The 17103-nt window shown below is 31.8% G+C and overlaps 1 protein-coding gene across 2 annotated transcripts in view; it reads right to left on the minus strand.

Annotated features, from left to right (window-relative positions):
- LOC129908375 (uncharacterized) overlaps positions 1–17103 on the minus strand; it is a 38420-nt gene that overhangs the window by 16077 nt on the left and 5240 nt on the right. For both annotated transcript variants that reach the window (XM_055984830.1, XM_055984829.1), the window contains exon 2: positions 9879–10319. In XM_055984830.1, coding sequence (XP_055840805.1) covers positions 9879–9957 — 79 coding nt within the window. In that variant the 5' untranslated portion in view covers positions 9958–10319. The remainder of the gene's footprint in view (positions 1–9878; positions 10320–17103) is intronic.

Genomic DNA, 17103 nt, shown 5'->3' on the forward strand with positions numbered 1-17103 from the left:
CTTTAAAAGTATCTATAGTGAAAGTTGTTTTAGAAAAATCCTTCCCTTCAAAGCACACATACCTACGTCACAGAATAGTAAAATACAAAACTTTTAACAATCATTTAAACATTAAAATATACTTTGATGAAATCAAAAAAAAAAAACTGTTACTAAGGTGAAAAGTATTTACTCGTAGTATTCGTTTGCTATGTGTAAACACCATAAACACAATAACAATAAAGTAAAAATGACGCCATTTATACGGAATACCTGCTAGCTATTACTCAATCACAATTTTCTGCACCACCCCGCTTTGTTTACACTAAAACACATTTTCCTTAATCATTCGTATGGCAGCAAAAACTTTTAACTACCGTCCTATGTAAACTTTAGCATTTATTAATTTGGAAAAAAGGTTCATAATAATGACATAACCCTTGGGCTCTTAAAAGCACGTTTTAACATAAACAAAAACAAACTCAAACTTTAAGATGACTATTTTTATTAAATTTAAAATATATCATCAACCCATGGAATTGAAATGCGGCAAGGAAATGAAAGGTGTTAAGGGAGCCAGACAAAAAAAAACGAAAAACTAAAAACAACTTATAGAAACGCATTAATAAAAAATTCCATGCCTTTACACACCAAATTTATTTTTGAAACATTTTCATAAACAACTTAAAAATATATTCTTATTGACAAACTGTCAGCCATTCCACAAAACTAAGACACAAAAAAGAGGAAATATAAATTGTTAAAGGTGCGGGGAGTTTAAACATAAATGTGGAGACATCAAAAGTTAACCAAAAATATAAATTCCAAAGGTATGAAATCGGTCTGGGCTGTTGAAGACTATGAAGTCAACAGACAGAACAACGCCCACCACATTTACAGAACATTAAGGAACGTTCAATTTTCAATTTCAACGAAAGAATTTCATTTCCTTCCAAGGGTTGTTTGTAATATGGTCGCGGACAACAACGTTGAAGTGCGAAAGCACCAAGAAAATCGATATTGCCGAATCTACAAACACTGCTTGCTTTTCTTTTGATGATATTGTATGTGTGTGTGTGTGTTTGTGTGTAACACTTTGGAGTAATATCCGGGTTCTAAGTCCGCTTCGTTGTTGTCTTTGAGGTGAAACTAATTTTAACATCATAACAAGCTTATTTTAGCGATGTAAACGCTCGCCTGTCATATCTACCTAATAGATATGTATAGGCAGAGTAGGCAGGCACTCGCCATTATGCTCTGACCGCCATTATAGAAAGTGAAATGTGCCTCAATTTACCAAGAAAACTCAATTAATGCATTTTTAAAGTAAAAGAGAGGATGGAAATGAGAAACATTTTTTTTTTTGGTAGATATTTTGGAGAAAATATACACTTTAAGTGTTTTAAGTTAGTTAGGATGTTTAAGATCTTTAACATTGTGCTCTTTAACAAAGAATAATCTACTCTTGGCTGTTCTAATATAGCCGTTCAAACTTCAGAGATGTTGTTCAAATAGTTTAGAGCTGTATTTTCTGTATACTTGCTTTTGTTTCAATACAACAAGATTAAAACAGAATTGTAAAAAACAGCTAAAATGGTTATCTTCAAAGTCTAGTTACGAATAGCAAGGTTATTCTCCTCGGCTTCCGCCAGAGCCTATCGTGACCTAGTCATCTAACCAGTTCAATGTCTAAAAGACCCATTTTAGTTGTTACTGGAACTTTTACTTAACCATTACACACCTTGCTTTATCATTTGATTATGGTCTTATTAACGGTGTGCTTACAAGAGCCAGTTACAAAGGTGTCCTATTCTGCATCCTCGCAATAACAAGTAGCAAAGCTCCTGAATTTCTTCCAATTATGCAGCACTTTTGAATAAAAGGACATCTATCAACTATAAAACTGTCATTCCGACCCTAAGGGCTGCAAATATACTACAATCACAATTAAGCTCGGATAAGACGAATCGCTCACCATTATCAGAACTTACAATAGAACATTCGGCGAAGTTAAATGAGATAAGGAACGACTTTTAAATCTTTAATCAAACCGTCATGTCAGCAGGATCTTATAAGAACTCGTAGACTTAAATGTCAGCCTTCAACGGTGAATGAATACTTAAGACAGTAAGAACGCGCTTTTATCAACTTGCTAATGGCAACAGTGATCAGCATTTCTTGATCATGACATCCTTACCAAAGGCCAATCTTAACAAAAACTCTGCCAACACTGGATTTCTTTCTGGAAATCTGAAACATGGTATTCGTTCTACCAGAATTATTGAGTTAATAAACTTACAAAAACACATCTCCATCCCTTTCGTTCATAAATACAAAGTTACAAAGGATCCACTGAAGAGAACAAGTGAATCATTTATTTTCAAAACATGATAAGTCCATGATTTTAAATTTTGCAGGAGAAGAAAAAAACGTTCTATTTTCTTTTGATGTGTGTAGCAAAATTTATAAAAAATATATTCTGTAGAACTTTTGCCTAGGTACAAAATAACGTTTCGTTTTCAATTTGTGGAGAGATAGTTCAAAAGATAAAAAATAAAAACGCTTTTGGACTTATCATACTTTGAAAATAAACGGATGTGAAATTACTTTTAAAATGGGTGCAAAATTTTTCTTTCATCCCCAGTCTATCAAAAAATTGTATTTGAGATTAAAATATAATGTCCGGAGTGCTTCTTTAACTTTAAAGACTTTAAACTTAAGATTTTCAGCCAGTAGCTTAATATAGCATTTACACATAAAAAAGCTGTTGTTTATTTTCAAAAGATGATAAGTCCGGGACTTATCCTGTTTTTGATACTAAACAAATTTTTCGCTCAGCTGTAAAATCGGATATAGATGGAGTAGATACTTCATTATTTTGAAGATAGACGTGGTTATCCCTAGAGTAACAATTTAGTCAAAAAAACGAATTTTGAAAAAAAGTGGACTTATCATGTTTTGAAAATAAATGATTCAAGTGTCAATAAGTGGAGCTGAGTTAGCTTAAAAGTATAAGCTTAATTTTAATATTATTTTAAAAAGGCTTTAATGACTTAACTAAAAATCCAGCTCGTTAAACCAGTATAAGAAATAGGTCTTCTGAGCCATTAGAATCATTAACGGCGAATTTACACCCAGCGAGAATAAATCCAAGACCTTCGCGGACTTATTTGAAGACCATTTTCAAACAAATTCAGTAGAGAAAGTAAGTTTATCCCTTCAGGGAGTGTTGTTTTATGGCGAGAATTCTTGGTTCAGTCACTAAAATCCACCCGAAAGTATCGCTATTTCAGAGAAGAATAACAACAAGGAAATCTCAAGAATTAGGTTAATTTCTCTTCTCTGAAAACTTTGCAAAATATTGAAAAAAAAAAACTTCTGTTTCAGAAGGACTGAAAACTGTTCGAGGAAAAACAACAAAGTTCCTGATATGCATTTTGGGATTTGAGGAAATACACTCTTGTGTCCTAACAACGAGGAAAACCCTACTGTTTTCTGAAAATTCACATATGTAAGTAGCTGGCAGAAATGAAGGCCATGAAACACTGGTTTGATTATACAATCAGCGCTGGGATACCCCGTTTTGATATCATAACTCGTGTAAGCTATGAGTGTTTTGAGGTTTTTATTTTTTTTTAATTAGGTAAATGATGTCAGGATTCTGAAAATAATTGGTTTCTCTCTGTTGCCAGAGGCCTGGGTTCGAATCCCATTGTCCACCAGCTAAAAACCATTCTTTTCAATAACACTAACATTGACGAAGGATTGAAATATCATGAAAAAGTGCATCTCTGCTCAGCTGTTCGGAATCGGCCGTATTTAAGAGGTCTTTTCTTTATTTGTTAATTTACTATCTCCGCTTGAAAAACGTTAGTGGCATTAAGATCAAGATATAAGTACCACAACAAAAACATTACTGTTAAAAAAAGAGCCAAGTTCTCCTATGTTGAAATTATGCTGGCACAAAAAGTACTAAGATGTAAAAGTGTACCAAGTTCTAAAGTTTGGGTTCAAATTCGTATCAGTAAAATTTTGATTGTTCTCTTGACAATTTTTCTTTTAATTACCGATTTTTAAAGTTGTTTCAAAAATTGCCAAGTAAACAATCAAAATCACAACTTTGAAATTAACTCTGCCATATCGAAAATTTTATTCTTTTGACGATCAGGATTTAAAAGAGGACGCTTAGCCTTGACTCGCAGAAGTATCAGAATCAAAACTTACTAAATATCCAAACTCTCGATACCTACGCAGTTGCTAAGGATCTAAACAATGAAGACTTGATACAAATCTGCTTCTTTTTGAGAAATAGGTCTTTCTTTCTTTAGAAACCTAGAGCTCACGGACTGATCTCTCAGCGGATGCGCTTGTTTACTTCTTCAATAAGGGGTTTCATATTCATCGGAAGTCGTATTTCGGGCAATTGTAACAGAACTGAGCACAAATCAGTACAGTCTTTGGATATTTTGCGTTATTTGACTATAAGTTAATTTTAGCTTTTTAAATCATCATTTAACCGTAGTAGATTTACAGTCGTATTTATTAGATTTTTGTCTACTTATACACTGCATAACTTATTTCAAATTGTTGGAAATATGCTTTATTTAATAAAAATAATAATCACATTATTCGCCGTAAAGACAATTTACTCTTGTGTATAAGTTTGACAGCTATAGGACAACAATAAACAAGGTTTTTGATCACATTTTCAGAATTTAAACAGTTGTATAAAGTTATACAACATTTATAAATACGGGGGTTAGAGAATTACACTCTCTCGTAATCTCTTTATCTAATAGAAATAAAATGCACGACTGGGGTCGCACGTACTTGCTCTTGCAGCTCAAAGCACTTTTATGTTAGTCTACTTGTAGATTTTAAAAGCTGGATCTAAATTTACAAAAAAATTGATATTGGGGAAGAGCCGACATTTAGGGCAAAATTATGTTAAATGAAAAAATTTTTTTTTTGTTATTTGACTTTTTTGAGAAAAAATAAAAATGCAGTTTTATTACCACTGCTTTAAATATTACGTATACAAAGTTTAATCAAAATCGTTAGAGCCGTTTTCGAGAAATTCGTAATATCGTATTTTTTTGTATGGGAGGTATACGTTCTAAACGAGATATAAAAAAACAAAAAAAAACCAACTTTCAGAATTCCATAAAAATCATCTGTACCAAATTTGAAGAAAATCCATCCACCCGTTTAGGCTGTGGAAATGTGTACAGATGGACGCACAACCGCACAGACGCACAGACGTACAGACGCACGGACGGAATTGCGAGATCCACTTTTTTGGAATTCTCCATCATCGTAATGTTGGTTTTGATTAAAACCTCAATTTTTTTTTTCGACACGAAACCAATACTTGCCCTATAGAGCAAGTAAAAAAGTTTTTGTTCTGAAGACTTGAAGTTGCTTCTAGTTTGAGAAAGCTATACGCAAAGCAGTGGTAGGAGCCCCGAAACATGGTAAGTCAGACCTCCCTACATGTTTTTCCTCTCGTTGAAGTAAATGTTGAAGTTCTTCCGACAGACTTCTAAAATTGAGATTCAATATTCCTAATTTTACACCTAGAATAACCAGGATACCTTTTTGAAAGATTCATATTCGTCTCAATATATTAGATTGATGGTAACCGAATAAGTCAATACCTTTCATTATTTTCCACAGACAAGTCAATCACGAAAGATACCTTATAATACCTTTTTTAAACCATTGCTAAGCACTAGCAAATTGCTTAACGCTTAAGGGTAGATCAAAGTAATGAATATACGAGTACGTATGTATGTATGAAGGAACAGGAATATGTAGGACTCTTTTATGGTAAATTAATATTATTGATACTTGTGTGTAAAAGAGAACATATATCTACACATTCACACATTTTTTTAGTCAATATTAATCTTCTCGTGAAAGTTGTTATAAATTTAGATATATACATATCTTTCTCTCTCTTTCCACTCTACTTATAAATCAAATTATCCACAAGTCATAACAAGTGCGCCACCTAGCAGTAGGTATCTATCTATCTACTTTAGATTATATTAAAAATTAAGTTAAATAAAAATCTATTTCTGGGAACTCGTATATTTCTGTTAAAAGGACAGTGTATTCCAAGTCTATTTTGGGATACACTTAACCTGTAGGTAAAATGTACATTATGACATGAGTAGAGTAAAGCAGAGCATAGGTATAACATACGAGTAAGGTAGGTACATACATATATAAGCGTATGGAAAGTGAAAATTCAGAATATGCGGAATTGGATTTATTTTTAGATGAATATGAGGGAGTCAGAGAAAATTTTTTTCAAAATTATATTCATTTACGCACTTCAAATCAGAATAGAGAAAGGTGTTTTTCATCTAGCTTAGAAAAAATAAATAATAAAAAAAATTATGGTGTGATGAGATTGAAGCCATTCAATTTTGTATTTACGTTACACCTACATAAGGCACAAAAACTTTGTGAATCATGCCAAATGATTTCGTGTTAAGTGTGATTTAGTTAGAATGCCTTAAACACGCATTGGCCACCTGGTCAGTTAATCATTTTTGTTGACAGCTTCAAGGGCTTTATACACAAAAGGGTTGATTTTATACAATCTTGTAACCTTAATAAGTCATACGGCTATATGTAACTACGAGTTATTAGTGGTTTAATTATATTTTGACGAATGTTTGGTGAAATAGAAGTAGCACAATGAAAGTCCATTACACTAGAGTAGGAAGGTGAGATTAGCGTAAGATGTAACGTAAACTGGACAGTTCCTAAAGATTCTTTTTTAAGACTATGAAATTCTCCGAAGTTGATACGTTAAGGAACTCTACATATCTCTTTCCGTTTGTTTTTTTGTTATACTTAAGAGATCTCTCCTATCCATGGTATAAAAAGAGAAGGTATGATCATTAGAAAAAACTCAGTATCGAGAACTGTCAAAACTTAAAAAATGACTACTTAAGGTTTTGACAGTTCCCATTGAAATTGTTGTTGTAAACAAATTTGTCTTGGAAATTGTTGTTGCTTTTGACTTTGCCAAATATTAAACGTCAAAACCTTATTTCCCCATTTTGTAAGATGGCGGCTCTAATGATCATACCTTGTCTTTTTATACCATGTCTTCTATCAGCATAAAAGATTTGAATACATTAAGCAATTGAAGAATAGGATCAAAACATCACTGGTTATTAGGAGTTTTTCTAAAATGTGGCTCTCTGATAGTTTCATTTGCATAGGTATATAAGAAGGACAAATTCTTAGCTTTGATTTTTCAATCATCAGTTAGACTATCAAACGAATAATGTAAATACAATAAAAAAAATATATATATATATATAATATATGTATATATATATATTTATCTGAATTTTGAAAATTTTTCCCAAAAGAAGACAAAAGTAACTGGAACAGCATGATTTCAGCATGAAATGTTGAATTGTTGAGATGGTTTAGCAAGCATCAACATCAAGATTCACTCTTCATTTCGGCACTTGTAAAAATAGTAAGCTTGGCATTTAGAGAGAATTCATGAATTCCAATAGCGAGAACTTCAAGATATCAACATGAAAGCTCTCTACAAAAACTTAAGAAAACTTACCTATAATTTGATTTTATTAAAGCATATCTCTGATAATGTAAGAATTTTCAAAAATAAAAGTTGGTATGCCATTTCGAAGGAATAATTATTTCAAATCCAAAAATGTGTTTTTTGAAAATGTTCAAAAATTTTAACATTACGGTTAAGAGCTTTTCAGAAACAAAAAAAAACGGTTCTAAGGCAGGTACCGTTAATAACAGTTTTTTTTTTTTTATTTCAAAAGTTGGGTCTTATATGTAACATTAAACAGAACAATTTACTTTTCTATTTCCGTTATATGGCAGGTACCGTTAGTTTTTATTCCTCTGATAGCCTAACTAACGATTGAAAAATCAGGGCTTAAGAAAATTGGAAGATGAAAAGTAACGTCAAAATGCTTACAGGTGGCGATTATACAGCGGATGTACTCAGGTAGTGCTTTACTGCTAACCTTATTCATCTATTCCTTCTAAATAGGAAGGTATTCAAAAATATGCTTTTATTAAAAGTGGTTTAAGTGTTAAATTACTATCAAAATTTTATCCTTAACAATTCTGAAAGCAACCAACACGTAATCAATAGCATAAAGTCGTAATCAAAGCACCAAACTTTAAATACAATGTTGTAAAGATCAAAATAGTTTGTTACTTTAATGCTCCTCCGAATTAATTTTTGTCCCTTGACATTCATTTAGCTTAAAACTTTAAACATTGCATGCCTTAGATCAGATTCCTTAAATTAACCAACAAAAAAGAGGCGAATAAAATACCAGAAATCAGTTCTTGCGTGCTTCGACTTTGTTGACTTGTATTTTTGTTGGTAATAACTTAAAGGAAGTGAACCTAGGACATGAAATGTTTTGGTTTGAACTCAACGAATCAGCTAATTAAAGGACAGTTCATCATAGGGAATATTGTTCATCAAAAGAAACAATTTTTAAGAAAAATAAAAACTTAAACTGTCAGAAATTGTCCTTCCGCAAAGATGAGCATTCAAATAAATTGAACTAAACATAAATTTGTTCCGATCGTGATGACCTGTCTCATGATGGGCTGCCCATGATGAGTTTTGTCATATGATGATATGTGAAATTAAAATCATAAAAGGGTAAGAAGTGTTAAAATGGGGTAATGGGGTAAATTATTATACATTTTTGTGCCTATAATTATGAAAATGGACTAAGTCACTTTTAGCATTGTTTCAAGAAAAACTAATTTAATAATTTTATTTAAACAATTTAATTTTTTTTTTCTTTTTTGAAACAATTAAAGGAATAATAAATAAATCTATATACTGCAATTTCGCTTTTAAAATATAATTAGTTTAGTTAGTTTTTTAGTTTAAATTATATATACTTTTTTTTTGCAGAAACTTAGTAAACTTTCATAATTAAGGGCAAATTTATCCTAACAACATTGCATTTTTGATGTTTTTATTCTAAGAATTAAAAAACTATCGAATTTCCTTTACTCAAGCAGCAATTAAAGTAATTTGAAATAAAATATCTATTATAAATTGTTGGCAAATTTATCTTAATCAGTGCCTATCCATTTGACATTTAAAAATAAAAAACTACCCTTATTTACATAACATTATGTTTTTTTTTTATTCTATATTGAAAAAATTTAATTACTACAGTAATTTGCCTCGATGAAAATAGACCCCACAGAGTTCAGTATCTGGACTCACCACCCCTTAGAATGTAATTTACCTTTTAACTTATATAATAAATAACTTCTCTTGGTGGCATTTTAATTTTGTATTTACCTACTTGCAATTGGTGTGTGTTTTTTTTTATTTTTCAGGGGATGCAGACAAGAACACGAAAGAAATATTTCAATGCTATAAGTCAGGCAGCAATCAACTTTTGAAGCAATAAATCAAAATTATGTAGAAGCAATTTGGCTTCTATAAATAATATCAGACATCGCATTGTTCGGTTGGCGGCAAAGGTCTGTTGGTCATAAGCTGACTTCGCCTTCGCATCAAATACAAAATCAATCATTCGCAGTTAATTGTAATTTAACTTTCGATAAACAAAAATAAAAACTAAGAAGATAACAATGAACAATGGAAATCGAACAAAAAAAAATCCCCACATTATTGCACCAACAAATTTACTGAATTATTATTATTCTTAAATATTTGGAATTGTCTGCAAAGTATTTGTGAGTATTAACTTGTTAGACTGACAGCACAAGAATTTCTCAAGACTTTATAAAAGATTTTATATTTAAAATAAAAAAAATGTTTAAGTTTTTGTTGAATGTTTATGCACATGGCTTCTATAATAACTCTATTAACTAAGAATACTTACCGTGCCCACTTTTCTTTCCATTTGCCTTGCTCTTCGATTTTCTGGGGTAAAGATGTATTTTACTCTGTCCACAGCCCATAATGATATTATTTTAAATTATGTGTGATGTTGTTTTTTTTTATTTTTGTTGTTAATATATTTTTTTTTACTTAGAATTTTGTTAAATGGAATGTTGCCGAATGTCTTGCGACTTTTTTTTTTTTTTGTTTTGTTTTAGTTATGGACTTTTTTTGAAAACAATACAAAACAAAAATCGATTTCACTTTGATATTATGTATATATGTATGTGTATTTAGCTAAAAGCTTAAAGGTTGATTTTTTTTCTTTACAAATATAAACATTTTTATTTGTGCACCTAACATTTATGTGTACTTTGGCACCGGATATTAAAAACGTATCTCCTTGTTTTTTTTGCCTCCACAATATCCACGTGGCTTTAGCCTGGAAAAAAAAGAAGAAAAAAAAATTAAAATAAATTTATTGCTTTCTGAATAAATTAAGTGAAGATAAAAGGAAAATCTCTGGGAAATGGATCACAGAATACCCTATGCCAGCAACCGACTTTTGATGTAACCACTTCAATATTTAACAACAAAAAAAATGTGTCAGGAGAAAAAATCTGCTCTTATCGTTAATATGCAACAAAATTTGTTTCTTTTAAATTAAGTGACATTTTGGTGATCCTTAATTTTTCTTGTTGAAAATATTGAAAATTTTACTGTTGAACATAACGGCACAGTTAGGTATATAAAAATTTGCGCAAAGAGATTTGTTCTTGAAAAGATAGGAGTAGAATCTAAATCAGCCTCGCGATGGTAGCTTGGGTTTAAATTTAACTAGTCACGGCACAGCTAAATACAGGACAAATAATCATGGACAGCCCATCAAAGGACAATTCATCAACTTGTATGAGAAATTCTTCCCTGAAAAAATTTAAGATATTACTTAGTACCTTGGCTATTGAGAAATTAATTAGCTACGCAAATAAGGGTATTTAATCTAAAAAACAGATCAAAGGTCCAAAATTAAAAATTAAAAAAGTCTGAGAGTTTTCCCGTAATTTCACATCAGGTACTCGTAAATGAAAGATAGAACGTGGTTTTCTTCATACCGGTCGTGCGTCGGTTTGTCTCTGCGTCCTTCTGTATGGATAGAATGATCTGCTTGAAGTTTTGTACAGATCCTTTTTTAGAATTTTGGTGTATGTTATCTAATACATTAAATATTTCCATATGACCATAAAAATAGCTTTTTTGCTGTTTTGAAAGCAATATTTTTAAGTAAGGTAATCTTTTTCAACTAAATTTGCTATGGTTTTTTAAAGAACTTGTTTTATTTTTTCTTTTAAATTCAGTTTCTGTCTTCTCAATGCAGTTTTTTGATATATCTAAAATTTAAGTTGGCAGGTTCAGTTTGTTTCTTTTTACATAAATAAACTCATCTAAAAAAGTTCATATTTATCTGTCCCGTGAACATTTGTACTCGTAAGAATACTTTTCTATTGGATTTTTGTAAATTGATTTCGAATCCATACTCAAAAATGTTCGATCAGCTCTATCTTCTTTGAGATTTTCTAAAAAAAAACATGTTTTTGTTTTCACTTTCTAATGCGTATATGTCTCGTGACGTGATAGAATTTTTCCAATTTCGGATTCGAACTAAACGCTTAAAAAAAATCAATTAAAAAATAGTACGAAATTTTTCTGAAACCAGATCGAGATCAAGGAAAATCAAAACAAAAAAATTATTCCAAGGAGAAAAAAAAAGATATATTTTGCAGACTGTAATTTACTTATTTTTAACCAAAAGCATACATATTTAATGGTTATAAATAAATAATATAGTACAAAAAAGTCGTGCAAGTTATATATTACTGCTATGAGTATTTTTCCACTCGGTTTTTAATTGCACACATAGTAACTTCTTCATACTATCCGACAACAATAGAAAAACTTTATTCCTGGTTAAGATAATGAAAAAGTCTCGACATATCGATATAGAAAATCATTTCTATTCAATTCAACCTAACATAGAGATAAATCGTGATTCAATTCGGATTTAAGATTTATCTAACATATCAACAATGAGATGGAATTATCTGCAAAATCTTTAAAATCTGTATACCTCCTAGATCAACCATACTTATAAAATTTTGACTCTACAATTACATACTTTTGATATTCAGTGAGTGATCAACAAAAGTCAATTTGTGTCACTATTTAGTCAATGATTAAATTAGAGACATTTTATAGGGTCACTGTGGTGTATACGTAATTTTTTAATAATTAAAAAATTATTTTGTGACTATTCTGTAATAGATTTCCTTTTGAGGTGTATTTAAAGGTAGCCAGTTGAGGGTTTGTGAAAATATAAACTTTAATCTGATAAAAGCTGTATCTGCCTAGATCAATTTGACGACGCGACGTTCTCGAGACCAAAATTCGTAGCATATTTGACTAAACGAATTCGTCAACAAAAACAAGCACGCTGATGTGCTTCATGGAACACACATTAATCCTAAAAAGTATCTAAGGCGTAAATTTCATGCCGGTGGTGGGGGAACTGGGCATAACAAATGTGATTTTAACAAGAGGGTCACTCTTGTTAGCCGCTATTTCTTCGAGGCTTCAGTATAAGATGCACTAACGCACTAATTGTCCGGTTCTGCTGCATGGGTCTCTTCGAGTGGTCGGTCCAGTGAACATAGTTGTATAATTGAGATGATTTAAAAACTCGCCGTATAAGCTACCAATATCCACTAGATTGCACTTAGTTTTACTATACAGTTCCAAAGGATATTTTTGTTCGTATTTGTGTTAGTCAAACCACCTTTAAACGCTGATTGGTTCTATAAAAGCCATATAAACAAAACAAAATTCTTAAATAATGAAAACACTCCAAGGATTAGTGTATTAATGTACTGACCCATATTATACAAAACTTTTTAATTTATACCAAAAATGTATGGGAAAACTTATATTTCTAATGTAGCTTTTCATTTGTTTTTCTCGCAAAATTCCGTTGAGAAAAGACCAACATAGTCTCAAGCAGTTGAAATAAGTTTTCTTACACTTGACACACAAAAAAAGGTAAATGAAAACTCTTATCTTCACATTTCTCTACGAGTCTTCCTCTTTTTTTCGTTTTAAGGTTAAGTACAACACAAACACACATTAGCTCAATGGAAATGATAAGTCTTCTAATTATACGAGTATGATAGAATTAAATGAAAGTCTGTCAAATTTGTGTATACCTATTTAATCATGCATGAAATTTTCAGAGTGTTATCCTTTTGGCAAAATATTTGAGATTATCTGCGACACAAAATAACAATAATGCATCTTAAATAGCAACATAATGCATCTTAAATAGTCACGCTTTCTGAAAGTCTTAAATTTCAAAAGATTGATACGAAAAATAACTTTTGTGTGATGCCGTTAAATCCACTTTAAATGATTCATTTGAAATTACCCAAGAAATGATAGATGTTCAAAAACTGGCAATTTTGATCATATAATGCGGGGATATTTGCTTTTATAATTTTAGTTTAAAGCATGAAAGAGGGATTTGATAGCAAAGTAGGTGATATTTTTATCGGAGGCCAAGTGACTCACAACTCTCAACCTAAAAAATTGAATGCCTAGTCCGAACGGCATCATTATTGTAATATTTGGATCATAATTTTAATAAAAATAGGTAGTCCTTTTTATAAGCTGCAATACAAAAAAATTAACTTTTAAACAAGGTTTTAAGATTTTTACACCAAAACTCGTTGCAATTTTCATAAAAAATATATTTAATTGTGAAAAAAGGAAACTTTAACTATTTGCATCAGCCAAGTCCATTAAACGATTTAATTTTATTGTTCGGTTTTTGAAGCTTCCAATATTCTCTAACCCAGTAAATAAATACGTTTTGGATTTTATGCAAACGCGAAAAATGAATCTCGCGCACCTATTATCTCCGATTTAATGTTCGAGGAAATGGTAACGGAGTTACGAATAACAGAGTTACGCGCGACAGAGTTACGGCCGTCAAAGTTACGCGAAACCGAAGTTACGAAAAACTAGAGTTACGAATTCTAAAGTTATGTTGAGCTATGAGATGTGATTTTTGGGTTGGCAACAATTGCGAGGAACGATATGGAATTATGGAAACATAAATAAGAGAATATCGATACGTAGGTGCAATATTAGTTGGACAAATAAGAAGTTAATTTCAATTATGTCCCCCAAACTTACATAAGTATACTTATGTTTTTTTTTTTTCTATTTCAACGTTTTTGCGATCTTCTCACAAAAACAAAACCATATATGTATGTGTATCTATACCTATCCAATCAAAATTTTACAAGATTAAATAACACCGATTTTCGCTTTACTCATTTAGTTCTGACCACTGAGAAAAATGTTAATCTCTTGTTTGTATTTCCATAATTCCATATCGTTCCTCGCAATTGTTGCCAACCCAAAAATCACATGTCATAGCTTAACATAACTTTAGAATTCGTAACTCAAGTTTTTCGTAACTTCGGTTTCGCGTAACTTTGACGCTCGTAACTCTGTCGCCCGTAACTCTGGTATTCGTAACTTCGTCGGTTTCGAATGTTCGAGGTATTACGAATTACTCGAAATCAGCTCTAACGTTTTCTTTTAAATTTGGTACACGTCATCTTCTAAATAAGTCTAAAAAACTGCGTTTTTAGTTTTTCTTAAAAAAATCGAATAACGATAATATGGCGTTGCTGCTTTTATCCGAAAACGACATATTTTTCTTGTTATTACCTTTTATCTTCTAAATTGCACAACCAATTTTATTCAAAACTAATAGAAAAATACTTCTTTTCATCTTATTTAAATTCAAATTAAAAAAAAAAAGGTTTTGAAAAAAAATAAAAAATGATATTTTTACCAAAAGCTTTAATTTAATATCGTTAATCTTATGAGCATGTGCTTTGAACTACAAGAGCAAGTACGTGCGACCCAGTCGTATATTTGATTTATTTCTCAGAGCTCAGACAGAACACAGAATAATAGACCACCTCTCATTTTTTAACGAAAAATAACTGATTCTTTTAACCTTTCATTAAATCTCTTGAGACAGCCGTTATGCAAAAAAGTACGATTTCATTCATAAAACATTCTTTGAAACTATTGACGAACAGAATTTATGTTCCCAAGTTCAATTCTACAACAGGTGTTGCTCAGTTGGTATTGGCCATCTACCGCCATATTAGCTAAAACCTCCGCTTGTTCTAACATATCAAACAACCTCATTCCAAACGCACCATAATATAGCCAAACCCTCACTGCGAAGAACAAAACATTAATCTCTGCATTCATTCGTCTCACTTATCCTTTGAAATGCATCAGTGTATTTGCTCAACGGCTGATATTTGCATGTCACGGAACTCGCAATTCAAACAGATTCTCCTTCTTTCCTGTTTACATTTCTTTAGCAATTGGCGTGTGCACGGTGCACCTAAAAGATTGCTTCAATGGTTAACTCTTCTTATGCACTTTGTCACTGGAGATGGGTCTGCTGCTTCTGCCGTCATATTGTACGTAGGTACTTGATGACTATACCAACCAAGCAAGGGTTGGAACGCAAAACCCCCCTTTTATTCTTTCGCAAGCTATGTACGTAGGTAGGTATAGTATAATGTTGAAGGTGCCTACGTAATCGAATGTATCAGCAAAAAAATTAAAATAGGAGTGGTGTAGAGAGGCAATGGCAGTCATGCCAACTGTCAACCATTGAGTTCATTGTACTTATAGGGCTCGTTAATGGTATAAGGTGACCCAAGTCTGATGCACATAAAGGCGATTTTACACCAGAATAAGTTTATAAAGAGGAAGACATCCGTCCATCTATCTATCGAGTGGTGATTTAATTCGATTTTTGAAATTCAATATTACATTTAGAAGCGCAAGAAGCAGCAGTAAGCACTCAACACTCTCGAACTGTCAGTTCCTGGGTCAATGATTTTGACGTTTCTAAGAAAACATAGGTTATTGAATTATATCTTCCACATGCTTTCATCTTTCTTTTAAAGGCACATAAACTGCATTAACTACTGTTGCAGCATCTCCAAGAACAATACCGCAATCACGAGAACAATATTCACCAGGCCATGCAATTGATAGAGAAATGCATCCACTTGACACAACGATGAAGTGTGTACCGGCTGTCAGACAAGGTGAAACCTTACACGTTCTGCCCCCGACCAGAATATTCAGGCTTGTTCTTTTTTTCCCCATTTTTATTCTTCTTTTTTTTTTCATTATTTTCCTTTGCTTTTTTCCACCACATCATCACCCAGTTCGTGTTCGGCTGGTTGTATGTTTCATTTGCAAGTGCAATCAACCCCAATCCATGTGCACTATATAAAGGCTAATGCAGCCCTAAGCATTTTCAACCACAGGCATGCTTAAATGAACCAAGAAGATAAATGCACTGTATTGTATTATGATATGTGTACAGAGCTCCAACCCCTTCCAAGTCAAATGGAAAAAACAAAAAAAAAAAATGTATCCATAAAAAATGGGACTTGCTTGGAATCAGGAATAGATTTTGTTCTTTCATTTTTTTTTTCTGTCGCGTCCCCAATGTATCTGGAGCAATTTAGCTTTATCTACAAAAAATAATAGGCAACACCAGAGTGAGACGTGAGACTGTGCAAGAGGTCGAAGCGACGAAGATGAGAACTAATCCAATTTCTCTGACTATACTATGTGCCCAAGCCTAGGGCTTTAGGGTAGACACACTTGCCAAACGAGACACAATAATCTATGTTTTAGAAGAATTTAACCGTTTGAGGAACAATATTTGACAATTATTGACTTACATTGATTTATATGTAATGTCATGGCATGGCTTTTAAACCAAAAATATAATAGGTTTTTCCTCATTTTGACCATCATTTTACATTTTAAGAAGAGGAAATTACGGTAATATGGCCCCTGAAGGAAATACGGCCCTCTTCAATTATTTTCTTCAACCTTAGAAATTTATACATATTTGGGCATTCATTATTTAAAGGTTTTTCGAGAATCAAGTACCTAAGTTAAAAAACTATTTCAAAATAATAAAAAAAATCCCCTAGTTTTGCAGATTTTTATTTTGACACTAGATGGCTCCCACGAGGGTTAAAGTTTTTTCTCATTTGAAATAGGTATATTTTAACTTATGACGTCATTTTTTTAGGGTATTGCTTAAAAGGAAC

This window comes from Episyrphus balteatus, chromosome 2, assembly GCF_945859705.1.
Source record: "Episyrphus balteatus chromosome 2, idEpiBalt1.1, whole genome shotgun sequence".
NCBI classification, from domain to species: domain Eukaryota; kingdom Metazoa; phylum Arthropoda; class Insecta; order Diptera; family Syrphidae; genus Episyrphus; species Episyrphus balteatus.